At 39.0% G+C, this 18,090-nt stretch overlaps 1 protein-coding gene across 5 annotated transcripts in view; it reads right to left on the bottom strand.

The window, feature by feature from the left end:
* TSC22D2 (TSC22 domain family member 2) overlaps positions 1-18,090 on the bottom strand; it is a 125,198-nt gene that overhangs the window by 7,938 nt on the left and 99,170 nt on the right. Inside the window, exons 2-3 of one of the 5 annotated variants that reach the window (XM_042801198.1) lie at positions 7,020-7,093; positions 3,076-3,147 (exon numbers count right to left, since the gene is read on the bottom strand). The exons of 2 other annotated variants lie outside the window; for them this stretch is intronic. In XM_042801198.1, coding sequence (XP_042657132.1) covers positions 3,076-3,147; positions 7,020-7,093 — 146 coding nt within the window. The remainder of the gene's footprint in view (positions 1-3,075; positions 3,148-7,019; positions 7,094-18,090) is intronic. 2 more of the 5 variants (XM_042801199.1, XM_033004612.2) reach the window with 2 other exon arrangements.

The following is an 18,090-nucleotide window of genomic DNA, read 5'->3' as shown; positions in this document are numbered from 1 at the left end:
CAGCTCATTCGTAGTTTTGGTAAGATTGAGTTACAATCTTTGGTAAGATTGATGAACCGAACACTCTTCCCTAGGCATGAAGACTAGTCACATTGTGCATCACTTCCCTGAGAACGAAGCATCAAGAAACACACTAACCACAACACTGACTGGATCAGTGTGTTACATGAAATGCCTGCCTTGTCCTAAGGCTTTTTACATTTCACATGGAGTTTTAGACTCTTAATTTCAAATCTGAAAAGTTTCACCTCTAAGAGAACCTCCAGATAAAGTTACAATCAAAGTGAGATGTGTAACTCTTGACTTTCTCCTGTGTACAGGAAGAGCATCCCATCTAATAGAAAGCCACCGAATAGGGAAACAGAAGTTGAGCAAAGTCCATCGCATGCAGATGCTGTCTAATTCATCACAATTACATAAGAAGAAAGATGTTTACCAGCAACACTGAGAATACATTTACTTGAGTGCTAATGTGGGGAGAAAATACACATTATGAGTTAATTTATATTGTGAAGGTTTAATGCTTCACACGAAAACACAATGGAAACATAAATCCTACTGCTTTAAATTCAAGTTTACCACCAATGGGTGTGTTTCAGGCAAACCCATCCAAAGCTCCTACAGCACTATTACTGTATAAAGGCAATCCAGGCACAGAAGAGCAGTCACCCAGACCCATGTGAATATGCCAAGAAGCCATTATTCCCCTTCATCTCCTCAGTACCCATGCCAGCTGAAAAGACAGACCCATGAGGCTTGTGTCCTTAGCAACACCTATGTAAACACTATGTCAGTAACAACCAGTATTTCACTAATATTTAATGGTTTGAATGTTACCAGCATTTGTCCCTGACATGGTGTGTTAGCAAAAAATAAACTACTCTACTGGAGCAATTTAGTAATCTCTTACTGTCTCTTGCAGGAGCACATGGCTAGCTTTGCTGACTTCAAATGGTCCCAAGAGATGGCTGCTCATAGAAGAATAATCCGTATTTGTTAGGGAAAAAAAAACTGAAGTTACACATGAAGATGTTCTATTATGTTTACACTAAAGTCTAACTCAGGCCCCTGAGGTTCACAAACTATTTCTGAAGGAGCTGCAAAACGTAATTAAAGAGTCTACTGCCAGCAGGCTTAAGATCCTTATGTTTTGCAGCAGAGTGTTAACCTCTATAGCGATAAAAAAAGGGGTTCTGAGGAAATCAGAAGTGCTTATGGTTTTCTCCAGAGATATTTCTCTTTCACAAATTGGAGACCACAAAAAAAGCCCCAAACCACTGCCTCATTATCCAGCTACTCAGGTCTGCCAACAGACCCCCACGTGCAGCCGGGGCCGTCCTGCCTGGGCCAAGGGAGCTACCGGGGCCCGGGGGCCTCCCATCGCGCCGCCCAGCCCAGCTCCACCGCACCCCTTCTGTCAAGCGCTCCCCAGAACCGGCTTCACTGGCTGTGCCCCTGAACTCCTCTCCATTAGGTTTTCACTGGAAGTTTGCTGAAGAAAGCTTTCGGTTTCATTCATCTAGTAAAGCAAAACGACGTAACATGATCCTAAGAAAAATCTAATAACCAGAGTACAAATGCAAAACCCTGTCAAAGACTTCGGAATCTGAAGAGATTAGAAATTTAAAACAAGCGTCAATCCTGATGAATTTGATTCTAAGTCTTTACAAATACTTGTTTTTACCATGAAGTGTTCAACAGCAAAGATGCAAAACTATTTTAAAGGAAGCCATTGACATTCTACCTGAACTTAATGTTTTACTATATCCCATGCTTCCAATACTTGTTTCAGACATTGTACATAAGCCTCAGATTTGTGAAGCCTCAATCTTAATCATTAATTATTTGATTTTAGGGGGTTTTTTGAATCAGCTTCCTCACCTGAAAAATTATTTCAAGTTGAGACATGAAAATAGATAAACAGATGAAGGCTAGACCTTAAAGCAAGCTTTTGGTCTACATACCAAATTTGTATTCAAAGCCCTGAAGTTTGTTTCAGTTAAATAATGAAGTCCTTGGAACCTAAATACCAACTCTGACCCATAAATACAGGAAAGCAGCACCATCCAGAGCTTAAAGAAAAATGCAAATTTGTCCAAGTTTCTGCTAGAAAAGGAAGGCGTGCTTTTGAAACTTAGACTAATGCTAGCACTTCAGCAATAAAAAAAAAGAGCAGGATGCATTAGCATTACTTTTAACCATTGGTGTTGTACAGTATACAAATTGTTGCCAAGCAAACTTTAAAGGATTCAGTTAAGCTTTGAAAGTTGAAAAGCCTCTCAAGTCAAATACAGCCAGTACAATGATGAAATAGTTATCAATACTTCAATAGCTAAACAAAATTTATATTCCACAGAGCTTGTTAAGTGGAAATATTGTGACAAGCCAAAGCATCACAAGGCATGAAGTTACATATCACTAGGACTTCAATTTAATGCTGACAAAAAAAAAACAACTTCAAAATCATTGAAGTGCAAGAAAGAACAACTTTGCAGCTGCTGATGAATTAGTAATGCATCTCTGTTGCACTTCAATGCAGTTTCTCGCCATGAGTTCAATGCTACCTTGGTAGATTTACTTCATATCTCGCCACAGTTCACATTTGCTCCCCATCTAGCCTTACTTACACAGAATGAAAGCAAGCCAGAAAGCTTCCTTTCCTGGTTTTGTAACTGAAAGATTTTAACTTTGCCAAAATTGTGTTTAAATACGACTCAATGGCCACAATGCCAAAAAGTTACTTTTCTTTGGAAAAGGAAGCTGTAAATATTTTAGTGAAGATCAGCTGGTCGCTGACTAGCATTAAACTCTTTCAGCTTACACATTATGTATGATACACACATAATGGAAGGAGGAAGAAAAAACTGTCACGTCATATAGTTTAGACTTGTAAGTTTCAGTGCAAATATTTCACTTCCATGACTGCTTTTTGACCTTCAGGCTGCAGAAGCCCAATATGAAGCTCTAAACACAAGCAGCAGTTCCGTGCAAACGAAAATGCCGAGAAACTTGCATAGAGCGAAGCTGTTCATGCACACCTCAGCACATATGCATTCCATACTTAAGCATCCATACCTATCCCAGAAGGTCTTTGACTCACGTAACTTGTTGAAATGGAACGCTTGGTAGAATGCAGTTGACGGATTCCTATGAGATCCAAGAATCAAACAGACATATTGAAAATGGGTTTGTAATAAAAATACTAACTCTCTTATTCAACCTGCATTACAAAGTAAATCAGCTGTCCAGACAGGTTAAATTTATGTCCAAAAGTTTACAGACTTCACAGAATGCTTAAAGAATAGTTTAATGACTGAAAGGCCTTCCTGTTTCTATGGGCTTCACTAAGGACACAGTGGTTCAAAAAGAAAGAGTAATCCTTGAGCCCTATGGATTTTCATGCTATTTCAAGTTGCTACGGTTAAAAGACAACTGTAAAGCCATTAATGAAACATCTCATGTTATGCTGACAATCCTGTATCGGTAAGCTGTATACCACTCTAATGCTATACATAACCTAAATTCAAAAGATACCTTTCACATTTTTCATATTTCACAAAACGCCTCTGCAAACAGTACCCAGTATTTCTAGTCTACTTAGCACCCTACTTTATATCCAAAATACACGAGTTCTCCAAGGGGACCTAGAAGTCAGAGCTAAATGTGCCATATTCAAGCTATGAGAGATTAAGTTACAACTGAAAACCGTATCAAGTTAAAATTGAAAAGTGGAATCTAAAATCTCGCAGACTTTGTAAGTGGCTGTCAGTCACCCCCATGCTTCCCCGCCGTGGTGTGCAGTAGGACAGCTGTTGGTGGGAAGCGCCTGGTGAGCAGTAAATCAGAGTGCTCCAGCTGCCACCCGGCTCTCACAAGCCTTCAGCATAGGCTCCAGAAACCCTGCAGAAAACTGGACTCTACCCCGAGACAGCCTGACCCTCCTCGTTCAGTGCCCATTTGCCCCACGGATGGATAGCAACTATACCAACAGTGTAGTCTGAAGATCTTAATTCTCCAAAGCCTCATCTGAACACTTATTGGTTACAAGATACTGGACAAAGCATAAAGTCAAAATTCTCTATTGCTAGTAGTTGTATCAGAGCATTATGCTTAAGCTTAGAAACTTCTTTAATTAATACTGCATTTCATCTTTACGTTGATATAGCTATACCAGCCCTAGAGAAGAATGCAACAGCTTAGTGGAAAATTTTTGAGAAAAGCTAGTATTTGTTCAAATTCCTTTTAAAGCCAGTTTTAAAAACAGAAGTTTATACCAACACTGGAAGCACAGATGCCCATCCCTCTAAGTTTATGGCAAGAATACTTCTTAAAACAATTGTCTTCAAGTTATTTAATTATTTCCATTTAATTACAATTGCTGTATAGTTGAAATCATAGAACAAAAAAAAAAAAAAAAAAACATAGCAGCAGCACCATAACAAAACACTATCTGAAGTAATCTGATTCCTACAGCAGGTATATACCAAAAACCTCACAAGGATAACAATATTTGTGCATCAGCAATGATCAGGAACCATTTGTCTGAAGTGTCTGTCACTCCTCCTCACACCTTTACCACTCTACCCTTCAAAAAAAAAAATAATTCCATGAGTCTGGTATTTAGCCTAAAATCTGCTACAGAAGTTGCTTGATCGAGCTGATATCACGCTCTTATGCTGGTACTACTTATGTTTTCATAAAAAGTACTGAACACTTGAGTGACAACTAAATACAACTAATTATAGGAAGAGCAACACAATAGCTAAAGGATATTTGAGTGATACAGGGACTTAACATATGGAAAGCAATTGGCATCTGCAGATCCAGAGAGCATTCCTTTGTTGAAAGCAAGGAGAGGCCCAAGCTCTTCTAATTCCGTTGTCTGTGGGGACTACGTAAAAAGTCTCTTCCTCAGAAAGTGACTAAATAGAAAGGCATTTAACTTCCAAGATAAATTTACTTGCAGCATATAGAAACCTGTTGCTATTGTTAGGTATAAAAAGTTGTGGTTTATAACCACACAGCATGTATTTCATATAGTCTATTTTTATACTGATAACCTATATGCTATATATTCTTGTACTATTCCTAAGCAAGTATCTGGAAAGGTATTAAAGTTTTCCTTGTTAAATTCTCGTTTGTACCCCTTGCTGTTGAAATTGCTTTTGCATTACTTCAGACAATTAAGAGAACATTTTCTAATCTGTAGCTACATTTTAGCAAGATATTAACTGGGGGGGAGGGGGTTGTGCTATCTAAACAGGAAAAGCAACTCCACAGAGGTAACATGAACGATGCCTAACCTGCAGGTCTGAACTAACACAACTGAGTTTCGGACTACTGAGGCATCTATTTTTAACCACATCAAACAGTAAAAGGTTAGAGAGCTACTAAAAATCTTCCTTCAGTTTGCAGTAACGGTTTGAGAAAACAGCTTACAGAAGCAGCATCATCTAGCCTGCTACTGCCGTGCCCCTGCTGAAGCACCAGAAGTCCCTCCGATGCTGCCTCAAGCGCCCGTGGGGCCAGCCTGGACCAGAAGAGCAGACTGCCCAGGTGCCCTCCCGGCTGGCGGCCGGCCCCGAGGGGCTGGGGCTCAGCCCCGGTTGTTGGCAGGTTGCCCCAGCAGAGCCAGCAGCCAGCAAAGGGGCCTCCCTGGTGCTGAGCCAGAGAACCAGCGCCCACCTCCTCTTCCACTGAAGGTACCCCAGGCACTTCTTCCTCCATCCCTGGGGCGAGGGGAGAACAGGTACTCCCCAGGACAGAGAGGCTCGATGCCAGTCCCAGAGACTACGACAGCCAGCCAGCTTAGCACATTTCAACATTCCAACTGCATCTCGACTGGTAAAAAATGCCTCCACGTTTCTGAAGTCCTACAACACATACTGTATTTATTTCCTATAAAAGCTCACAAACATCAATAATGACAACACCCTCCGACGTTATGGTTTCTAACAACAGTTTTCATGCAACATAATTTTTATCTAAACTTAAAGGATGAAAATTTATTCAGTTCTCTGAATACCTGAAATTTCAAGTTGTCCCTTTAAAAGGTAAGTCTAAACCACATCCAAAGTCTCACCTCATACTCAAGAGTATCCTCCCACTGCCATTAATCAGGACATTGCCAAATACAAACTTTAATCTAGAGAGCTCTGCTTTGCGAGAAATCATGTCCATGAAAACTGGCAATTTTTCAAGTATACAGATAAGTGCCTTTTAGTTTAAATAATGAAACTGGCTTTGGAAGTGCTGGCTATCAGCTTGGCATACAGAGGCAGCTGAACAGACGCCTTTTTTTCAGCTACTAGCTTTGAAGGAGGAATAGTAACATCATTGTTCATGACACAGCTGAAGCTAAATTTCAATCTGCAAACTACTGACCAACATCAGCCATTAAGGGCAACAAGAAAAGGAACACGTGAATACCACCACACTTTCCTTTTGCCACTTTGGGGGAAAAAGATGCGTACTAGACCAACTCATACAGTTTTCTCACTCAGTATCACTGACTTATTTTCATTAATTTTGAGAACAGGAATGATCCAGAAGACTAAAAAGGCATAAACACCCATCTTTGAAGAACATGAAAATAACAGGTCAGACAAGATGTGCTTGATACCGCAGAAGAAAACCAAAGCAAAGCAAAATCACCTATTTATTATTACCTAGACAGCAGCAAGCCAACATGGATGGCCTTTTCAGAAGCTTATGTCAGACAAAAATTCCTTCTGAGAAAAATAAACAGGCCTCTCAGAAAAAAAATGCAGAAGTTGTGATCACATTATAGAATTAGCAGATCTTTTAATGCCATCTTGCATGACATTTTTGTAAGTAAAAACACAGCTTATATGAAGCGGGTCCACCATTGATAACTACTCTGTACACGTGGCTCTCCAATGGTTCAGTGGAAGAGTGGAAGGATGCATCAAACAGAGCTCTCCACGGGTCTCCTCCGAGTGTGTTATAGGATACTTTAATCCATGACTTGGACAGTGGAGTACAGACTATCTTTATACCTGCAGATGATCTGCAAGCACTCTGGACAGCAGGAATAGAATTCAGGAAGATCTTGCCCAATTGGAGCAATGGTCTGAAATAAAAAGGATGCAATTCAATAAGGATAAGCATGAAGTATTATGCTCTGGTAGCAATAATCAGCTGCACAAGTACAAAACATGGAATGAGTAGCTGACTGCAATTCCACAGAAGAGAATCTAAACAGAATTTTAAAAATCAAAACCTTGCAAAGGTGTCAAACTTGCAATACTCCTCTTACACAGGATGTACATATACTGACTGAAGTCTTGTTTTATTCAGCTTGAGCCCTTAGCTTAGATTTTATGGCCGGTTTTGGATACTAACTCTCCAGAAGGATACAGGCCTATGGAAATCCAAGTAAGACCACTAGAAGACGTCGTATTTATTTTTTTTTTTCCAATAATCAGAATCACTAAGTAGAAAAAATAAGCATTTAAGATAGATGAAAGTCAGTTACAGGCTTCAAGTTGCTTAAAGCATCTGCAAAGGAGAAGAAAACTTGTTCTCACACCTGCTGGGTATAAGCACAGCACAAACATTACAGGGTTTAATTGAAGCGAAGAAAGTTTAAACTACACATCAGAATTGTTTTCCACACAAACAGCAAGGAATAGAAATGACTTCTTACAGAACTGGTGGGATTCCCATACTCGTCATTCTAGAAGAGATGAAGCTGTTATTGCTCCAAAAGATTTCAGGCCCTTAAGTCTCCAGATCAGCCCATAAGCCCATCTTTCACAACTCTTTGGGAATTCAGGACATCACTAACAAGAACTTTAAAGCAGTAGTTCTGCCTCTGAATAGGATCAACTCCTTTAAGAATAAAATTTAACTATGAAATAGAAAGAAAGAAGTAAAGAAAGCGGCTAGTTTATACTCTGAAATCAAACTGCCTTTCTGTTTGACTGTAAAGTTCATGTCTTTTTCTGGTGGAAAGTGAGAAATGACCATTCTAAACCAGATTTTTTTCTTAGTTGCAGACAAAACTCAAACTGAACCACCAAGTTTAAAATTTGAAAGTAACCGTAAAACACCCATTATTCTTGTGTTCCTAGTCTTAAAAGTAAGGTCATTAATCATACAGTGATGCATCAATAGGACTCGGAATTCAACAGCAAGCTTCGAGCCTCCTACCCTGCTGCCCAGAAAGCTAGAGAAGTCTGACAATATGCCTGTAAATAAAACTGTGTTCTTCAGCCACATCTACCAAAATATGTTAGGATGTTACTTTGTACATCTACATATTTCTGCAGTGCCAAAAGTGAACTAAACACTTCAAGTAGTGACTCAAAAATAGTCTAAAGATCAAGTCAGCAAATAGAAGTATTTAGCCTTTATGCAATCTCAGAATTACTATTTAACAGTCAAGAGACATGATGGTAAGTACACAGTCTGAGCTTACTTGGAGAACTATCAGCATATATGGATGTGTTTTTACTATAGTGATCAATAAGGAATCAAGTCATTAAAAAAAAAAAAAAGGTAGAGCCATCAGCTGCCCAATTTGATATGTACTAAAGGACAACAAATTAATTCCTCCTTAATCTCTAAAAGCTTATAAAAAATTGGATGTATTATTACCCAGAAACATTTTAAACCCAAGTTAGTTTTTAGCTATATGTCTTACTGATCACCAATAAAAGGCTGTATTTAACTAGGCTATTAGCTATGACCTACAGTGAAGACTGATTACAGTTGGTCTCCAAATGAAAACACTTGACATGGTTTATTTAGGATGTGAACCAGGGGGTTTGCAGTCACTTGATCATAGCTTATCAGGAAAGTCCCAGTAGAGTTTAAGACATTTTGAGATTATGTTTACACTAGTAACAGAATTCCTTCTCTGTCCCTCCTTACAAATAAAGAAGTGAAACATCTTTTAAAACACCTTCTATTTAAAGCAACTGCAACTTTGAATCAGCTTTATTTCATGAGGCTCCACCTACAAAGCAGACAGCTCTGCAGGAGAGAACTGACAAAGACTAAAGGTGGAAATGTCAACGTGGAACTAAGGAAAAATAAAATCTCAACATTAAAGTTCTTAAATTCTGTGTTTAATTACATATTTGATTCACATAGTTCCTTAAAGCCACCCTGAAAAGCTAGGATGAATTAGACACTGTTACATTCAGTTTTAGGTGCATTCTAGCCACAGAGGACAGGAAAATCTGACTCAATTAGCAGGCTGCATGACAGTTTTGGGCACAGTGGCTCTCAACCATCATGAGGGACTTTAAAGGGGTTGACAGGCTACTTTTAACTGAAACTATCATAGCAGTGGAGAGAAAGCATACTGCACAGATCCGATCTCCACTGGAAAAACAAGAGATACAGATTTAAGTGATAAAAAAAATCACCAAATTAGGACATGCTTAAAAGCAGTTCTGTAATTGAATTCAAGAGGAAGGAGATGAAAGAAAACCCAAATGTACCACACAATCATTAGCAAGACACTGCCAGTAGCACCATCAGTCGGTTTCAACTGCTTTCAAACCAACTACACACTCCCTCCCAACACTTTCAGAAACAATTAAAATCACCTTCAGGTAACTTTGTTGAGAGAACTGAAGCAGCACAAGTCACCTGGAATAAGACAGGGAAGTCTGACATCGGCAGCTCCATTTCAACTAGCTGCATCACAAACTCCTGGTATTTGGATTTCACATACAGAAGAGAAAGAACTAGACTTTATCAGACTCCTTTCCATAGCAAAGATCAGAGCAGTAGCCCATACTTTCTTTGCCTTGCTCTCAAAAGAGGATTTTGGAAAATAATCTGCACTGACTAGAAGTCTCTACGGAGAAGTGAATGCTAGATGACTGTCTCAAGCGCACAGGGTATGAAAGTCTGGCAGAGACATTCCACTCATCATTTGTTTGCTCTATAAAGATGGTGGCATCAATTTCCTGGGGGCTTGGCTCTCTAAAGATGACACCCCTAACACTTTTTAGTCCCTAAGAATGCTAGGAAAAAGAATAAAACCACTTTCACAAAAACTGGTAATGAGAATGCAGCATGGACAAAGCAGGTTAGATCAACATTAATAACGGTCAGACCAGAGGGATGTAGCAAATAATCTGAGTATTTAGTGAGCAACAGTTGGAAGCTTCTCAAATGTTCCAGCCCACCCTGAACAAAGAGCAGTCACTGGTATCACCACACGCCCCCTCCTGAGGACAACCACCCTTCTCCTCAGTTATACCAGAGATGCCAACAATTTCTTCTCGTCTCAGCACTGCATAGTTGTAGAAAACACTTTTATATTTGACTCACCAATGCATTTTAAAACATTCAAAGTCTTTAACAGTCTTGTACCAAATTAGAGCAGATGCACTATACCATTTCATATCTTTACTGCACTGCCAGACCCAAGATGATGCTGATTTGTGAGACAAAAGGTGATCTAGCTTCACTTCTACACTTTACTATTATTACCTGATAGAATAGCAGCAAGTTTTTATGGTTTTCCCCAAAGGATTGGTCTACTGACTATGAAAATCTGGTCTAAAAAAACAAGAAGAATTTTGACACAAGATTGAATTTAAACTCATTTAGCAGGCTACAATAATTTAGTATCAGTAAGTGTTCTGCAAATACAAAGTTCCTAGCTATAAAATCAGATAGCTTCTTCTACTATATACTCTGGAGAACAGCTAGTGCAAAACATTCTTTTAGCACAGGCACTTCATAAAGATTTGCTTTGGAGAAGCTAATCAGCCTAGATGTTTCAGGTGGAGCTGTACCTAGTTATTCACTTAAGTCTACCAAGTTTTGCTACAAGTAATTCAAAGCCTTCTCCGATTAACATCACTTTGTAGTTTCTGCCTTTCAAGTCTCTGGTAGACACTAAATCAGTAGAGCACGGGAACATGAAAAATGAGACATTTCCCTTGATTTTATTACATTCTTTGAAAGCACAAGTGCAAGTTTCCATAAAGAAAGAGTAAAAGTTTGTGTACTGGCGAAAATTAAGTCCAGTAGGAGATAATGCTTGAGAGCGCCTTGGATTAATAAAACAGTGGCACCCTGCCTTAAAACGTAACTAAAGAACAGCAGCCAGTAGTAATTGCATTAATTAAATTACCTGTTTTAGAAATAATCATTCAGTATTTCTGAAGGAGCTTTGCTGAAGAGTTCAAATAGTAAATTCTGATATGACTATTTGATACTAATCATGGAAAGACCAACGCAAGCGCTCATCTTCTAAACCTCTTATTTCTGATTTCAACAGTTGCAACTCAAAATTCTAGGTTCCAATTCTCTCAGGTCCCAGAAATTGGTCCCCAAACTTCAGGAGTCCTGTATAGTAGACAACCCTGTAATGTTAACAACTTAAAATCATTCAGGGCTCACCAATGATCGTTTCCATCATCTACATCCCATGATCTCACTTTCCAAAGCCAGTCGGTGCACTCTGGTCCGGTCAGGTAACCAGTGCTCTCCTGCTCTTCCTCCCCAGGCAGCAGCATCACAGATACACTCACTAGAACACTGAATGCTAGTAAAGCAAGGCTGTTTTGTGAAGGCTGTCATGGTTGTCAGTCAGGCTGAATTTTAATTACATAATATTGCAGACTATTTAAGGACTAATCTGAGTGATTCTGTTCTCAAATCAATACACTTAATAAATGTAAGATTTCTCATACTACTGACTTGTCTTCTCAGTGGATAAAGTTAACCTTCAGTTCTTGTAGGGAGAATACAAGACAATGTAGTTCACATGACGCACAGCTTAGCTTCAAAACAAAAAAAAAAAAAAAAAAAACCAAACAACACAGTAGATCACATCTTCAAAGGGAAACAACTACAGATTAGAAGTTGATAAACTTAATGGCAATGCAGAAGAAAGTCTTTGCTTGACCCAGTCAGGGATTCTTGCCACTATTAAGCAGCTTTCAAGAAAAGCCACAAAAAGGCCCATCAATACTATCCATCTTTGGATGAATTGAGACAAGCTTAAAAAAAAAAAAAGGACTACTTGAAAATAACTTACATGGTCTCAATAATAAACATCTTGAATGTCACCTCACAAGGACAGTTCTTCAGCATCTATTGTAATTTGCCAGTTAACATCACTATGCTGTATTATGCTTTTACAAATTATCCCATTCAAGACAGCAAGCTTGGAACACATTTAAAAAGCAGATTCTAATAAGCTAGATGAAAGGAGGTAGTAAAAAAAACAATGTAAATTCCATATTTCTGTATTTAAAAGATCCACATTTGCTAGTATTGCATTATACACACAAAAGTCTGGAAGAAATGTCAAAACTCTTAAAAATACAGACTTTTACACAACTTGGCTGGTAAAGAAAAAGGCATTTATTAATATGTATGAACATGTTATTGTAGAGGATTAGGCTCCTACTGCCTGCTCTGCCCACAAAGCTAATTTCTTCAAACCTACTGATGAAAGGGAAAGCTGATTCTGCTTATTGGTGAAAATGGCCTTGCATAGTGGAACAAAGTATTCATCTTCAAAGAAAACAGCCCAAATATAAGACTTTTTTTTTTTCCTTCCACTGAGTTGCAGTACAGCAGCTTCAGATATATCAGCTATCTACAGATACAAGTAGTTTCTGGTTTTGTGACAACAAAGTATTTCAGTATCTGTGGGGAATAAAGCAAGTGGAGAAAACAGATTCAAGCAGACTCAGGCAAATTCTATCCGTTCTTACTTATGTGATATTGGTCAAGAAAGCATTTATTAGCAAACATTTTAAATTCAATATTTAGCTTTTAGAAAAAGATATTAGAACCTAGACCACGTATTACATGGTTTATTACATGGTATATTATAAGTGTATTTGTATGCCTTTCCACACCGTTTACAAGTTCTTTAGATCTCTCCAGGTTTCACGCCAGTCTGCACTTGGCTGAAGTTCCAAGTAAAGCACTGTCAGTATGAGAACTTACTGCTTGGCTTAATGAAACAGTATTTTTAAAAAGGCATTTGTAGGGTTGGTCAAGGTATTTATATTCCTTCCACCCAAGTGTTCTACATAGGAGACATTCCCAGGAGTTGTCATCTACACCCCTACAAAAATAGCTGAAATAACTTGACAGAGGAGCAAGCAGTGGTTTTTTAACCCTCATTTTTGATCACCCCATCCTCCAATAAACCAGACAAGTTAAACTTGCTCTAGAAAGATACAAAATCTTCAGAAACTTCACTGAAACCAGTATCTCATTTCTTATCCATTCTGCACTTCTCCACTGCCACATCACATACATACCACATTCATCCCCTCCCAGAAATAAAAGGGTCAGGACCATGCCCTTGCAGGAAGCAGGTGAATGGTATCCTGGGCTGCATTAGACAAAGTCTTGCCAGCAGGTCGAGGGACGTGATCCTTCCCCTCTGCTCAGCACTGGTGAGGCCATACCTGCAGGACTGTGCTCAGTGCTGGACTACCCAGTACAAGAGAGACATGGACATACTGGAAAGAGCCCAACAAAGGGCCACGAGGATGATGAAGGGACAAGAAAGCATCTCTTCTACGAGGAAAGGCTGAGAGAGCTGGGACTGTTCAGCCTGCAGGTGAGAAGGCTCGGGGGGATCTCACCAATGTACATGAACACCCGCAGGGACGGGTCCAGGCTCTTTCCGGTGGTGCCCAGGGACAGGACCAGAGGCCATGGGCACAAACGGACACACAGGAGGGTCCCTCTGAACATCAGGAAACACTCTGTCACTGGGAGAGCGACTGAGCACTGGCACAGGTTGGACCAGACAACCTCCAGAGGTCCCTCACAACCCCAACCAGCCTGCGATTCTGTGACCAGTTTCTGCTACTGACACAGATCCCCATTTCAACCTGTAATCTCTGATGAGTACTGGACAAACTTGCCAGTCATCATTGTGATAGATAGCTGACACCTCCCTATGATACTAATTAATATTTCTACCTTCTCTCTGCACTGTTAAAAGCATTCAAGCAACCTGTCATGATACAAATGCAGTACTCCTAGCTTCAAAGGGAGAACAGATATATAAAAAAACCCTCCTGGAATAATTTTAGTTTGCATGACAAAAAAAAAAAATTAAGACAAGCATCCAGCTGTCCTTCATGTGGCTGAGTAACTCACCTGTCCTGCATGAGTAAAACCAGATTATCCCATTATGCAAAGAACTTTCTAGCACCCAAGACACATTTGTATTTATAAAGCATTAAGTTTAAAGATAGAGGAATTTTCAAGAGGAATGAAGATACAACCTTATACTGCACTTCAAGTGACCTTTTGTCTGAAGAACCTTCTCAGAAGACAGTAGCTTCAGCAGTTACTATAAATACTTCTATCTTTACAGTTTGTCAAATATAGGAATAAAAGCAGACACCTGTGGCTGACAATCTAGATTTCTCTACCAGAACTAAAACAACTGTACTTTAGCAGGAATTGTCTCAGAAGTTTCTTATGGAATCTTTGCCAGCACGCAAAAAGCACAAGGTTTGCATTTTCCATGAGCAACAGAAGCTGCTAATCACCAGCTTTAAACCTGAAAAAAATAATACATAGCCTCAATATGCAATAGGATGATATTTAAATACCCAGTACAGTAACAGAGAACAATTCCTTTTTACTACAGTTGTCACCTGAAGTCATGAAAGATTATCAGTACCTCCTGTAAAAATGTACTGTCTGAGAGAAATTTCAGCTCTTCAGTAGTTTGGTAGTAGTTTCGTAATCTTGCCTGCTCAAAAAACCTAAATACTTAAATATTCATCTCTTACCAAGAAGTTTAAAAAAGCTTCCATGAAACATATGCTGTTATTTCTACTATACAAGACAGCATTCAGAAATAAGCCGACTACAGAACATTTGTACTCTTCTATAGGGGAGCAGAAAAAAAATTAACCCACAGCAGCTGATCAGAATACTTCAGAGTATGAGATACAGAGAAGCATTTATGTCAGAGCTGGTACACTGCAGTTTTAAAAACTGAACTGTTTCACTTCGTGAACTTTTTTCTAGTATTTTCCCCTGCTTCTCCTTTTAATAATTATCTCACCTGAAACACTAATAGCTCATTAATTTTAAGAACGTATTGACTCCTCCTTAACAAAGGCATTTGAATGTTTAAACTAGGAAACAATGCTGTCAAGTGAGAAATCACATTTTTCTCTTTAGTTATCTTGTAACACTCAAACTGAATGCAGGGCAGGATAGGTCTTCCATAACCTAGAAACCAGTGTGGTGCTGGAGTTATCTTATGTAATTTTTGTTATAGATAGCACAGCAAAAAGTGAACACAACTAACTGGTGTTTTGTATGCATTAACCATCATTTGATATCACCAACTGTAACATTCACCTCGGATGTCCTATCTCAACTGTTTTCCAAATGCTACAGTTCTGGCTGTCCAACTGAAGACACTCATGACTGGAGAAAGTCTGTCTGTGTTTCATTCTCACGGGCTGCTACAAACACTGGTAAAGATAATCCTTCAGGAGGAAAGCAGAAAACATTCAAGTCTGCAGAAGAGCTCAAATTTCTAGTAAGTTTAAGAGCAAAGTGAAGAAAGGGACAGTATTCAATAATAATGCAATTCAGGTATCGCTTACTGGTACATATTTGAAGAATTTTTCCTTTAGGAATATAATAAAATATACATCTAGGGCAATACATAAGGAAACCCTTATCAGAACTACAATAATGCCCATGCCCAGTTTTGTCCTTGTTACGAACATGGTCTCAAGAGCTCAGTTTTATCAACAGTTAGTACACCATACAAATACGTGATTTAGCTGAACAGAGATATATATGCTGTGAAGAGGTCTGCACAATCAGGTTTTCAACAGTTTAGCTGCTGTAGTTGACAGTTCACAATTGCAGCCATTCATTAGCGTTCCTGGAATGCAGCCTGCACAGTTCAAGCTGGTCAGCTATCTCTGGAAAATGATCTATACTCTGCTCCTTTTCCAACATGCCCAGTAATATTTTGCCCCAAAAGTCTGCCAAACATGTAGGAGGTTTGAACAAGCTTTCTCAGTAACATTCTTTTAACAGAGGCAACATATTTCTTTTCCCCCAAGAGCCAAAATAAAGTTATTATGCCCACTGGAATATTATGCTTGTCAACTATAAATCTGTGTATGCATAGACACAAAGGTGAGTCGGGGAACTGACATACACCGATACCAAAATCCTCCCAGGTACTCTAACTGCCTTCCACTTATAATAATTAGTACTGCTGCTGAAGTCCAGCAAATGGAAGAGTCAGGGCAATTTTAAGATCCAGTTCTACTTGTGTTTTTACAGTATTTGTCAGACTCCAAATTCAAAGTGGACTGCAATAGTCACATCTGCCTCAATAAGAGTACTATTTCCCTCATCCTTGAATACTGTTGCCGTTTATTCTACTTGTAGCCAAATTTAGAAAGGAAAACTATGTTATGCCATAGATCTTTCAAAACTTCCACAGAACATATTTCTCTTTTTAAGAACTTAGAAATTTAGACACATCAACTGAAAAAAACAGCTTTGCTTTTTAAAGGAAGGTGTGGCATGCCAAAGGCTTTTCTTAATTCTTTTGGACCACTTATCCACCCTCTCTTCCCACTCAGGTAAGATTTCTTGATTAATTGATTCTTCATTATTCATCAGGCCAATGGAAACCGCAGTTTTGTCTAGACTACTGTAAAAGTGTACTGGACTATCAGAACAGGAAATTAAAGGTTTTCAGGCAAGGTCTTACAAAAAAGTCAGTTCTACACCTATATATACACAGTTCTATATGTCTACCTATATAACAGGCTACACAACCTCACGCCTTCACCTTGATCTTAGACATAGCTTGGTTTAAAACAGCAGACCATAAGATAGGAATAATACAAAGAACATTTTTAAAGATGGGAACTGACTAGCTTTTTATATCAGACCTCTGTTTCATACTTTATTTCTCACACCCTGTTTTCAAAGAATTCCCATTCTGAACTATTGTACCTTTAAAACAGTTTCTCTTCATATTCAGAACGGGTAATGATTTATCTAGATAAAGCCAGGAAATTTAGTGCTAGACAGTATTCCTTGATGAATCACTATTTTGGAAGATGACTATAGAAGAACAATCTACACAAGTTTGTCGAGCTTCAAGTATGTACAAATATTTAAATATAATTGAAGGTGTCAAAAGAAAATGTAGATACCTGCCCACACACTGACACACACACACCCCCAACCGCCCCCTTCCTGGGCATGTTACGCATTAATATTAAAAATAAAGAGAAAAATGCTTTCCACAAATTTCTAGCTCTTATGATCACAAAATAAACTCTCCAAACAAAACCCAGTGTTAACTTCCTGAATGTGCAGGCAGCCTGAAACAGGGACTCATAACGTGTGAACTCCCTTTGAGCCCTATTAGTTTTATCAAAGTGTCAACCCGCAGCCTATTAATGATACTTGAAGGTCTTCATTAACTCTTTCACCACTGACTTCAGTAGATAAAGCAGCTGGGCATAAGCCCATGGGAGTAGTGCAATTTAAATGGCTGGAGAGAGGAGAAAAGCATGAGCAAGAGAACAGCAGACAGGCAGGAGAGAGTTCTATAATAAAGCCTTCTCAGTCAGTAAAGCAAAGACAAATAGCTGTAAAACAGCCTTAACAAGCTGCTAGGTTTTTATTTTCTCCTTTCCCTGTCTGAAACCAGTAGAAGTCAGGCTACTGTTTGAGGGGAGCAAAGAATAAACTTGGATCTACTAGCTGCATATATATATATATATCTCCTACTTTGTAGGAAGTCTAGGCCTGTTTAAAGTAAGCGTTCATTGCTTATCAGTATCACTACTGAAGAAAGCTATTCCAAGCTGGGAGAGACTCTCACGTAGCATACAGCTCCTTGCCTAGTGTACCTCTTCAGAAAACGACAAGGTTTTATCACCCACTGCAGAAGCAGACAACCAAGAAGCACGCATTTCTTTTCAGATAACCACAAGTTAGTTTCTTTACTGAACATCACGATGTGGCACGTCAAAAAGAGCGCTCTGCATTTAGAGTCCATTTCTATTTCTTACTCATAGCTCTCAGAGTCAAGTTTCTGAAGAAGTT

Source organism: Tyto alba, unplaced genomic scaffold (genome assembly GCF_018691265.1).
Source record: "Tyto alba isolate M040663 unplaced genomic scaffold, T.alba_DEE_v4.0 Super-Scaffold_10, whole genome shotgun sequence".
Taxonomy (NCBI): Eukaryota; Metazoa; Chordata; class Aves; order Strigiformes; family Tytonidae; genus Tyto; species Tyto alba.
The sequence above is the reverse complement of the archived record's forward strand: the minus strand, read 5'-3'. Positions and strand labels throughout refer to the sequence as shown.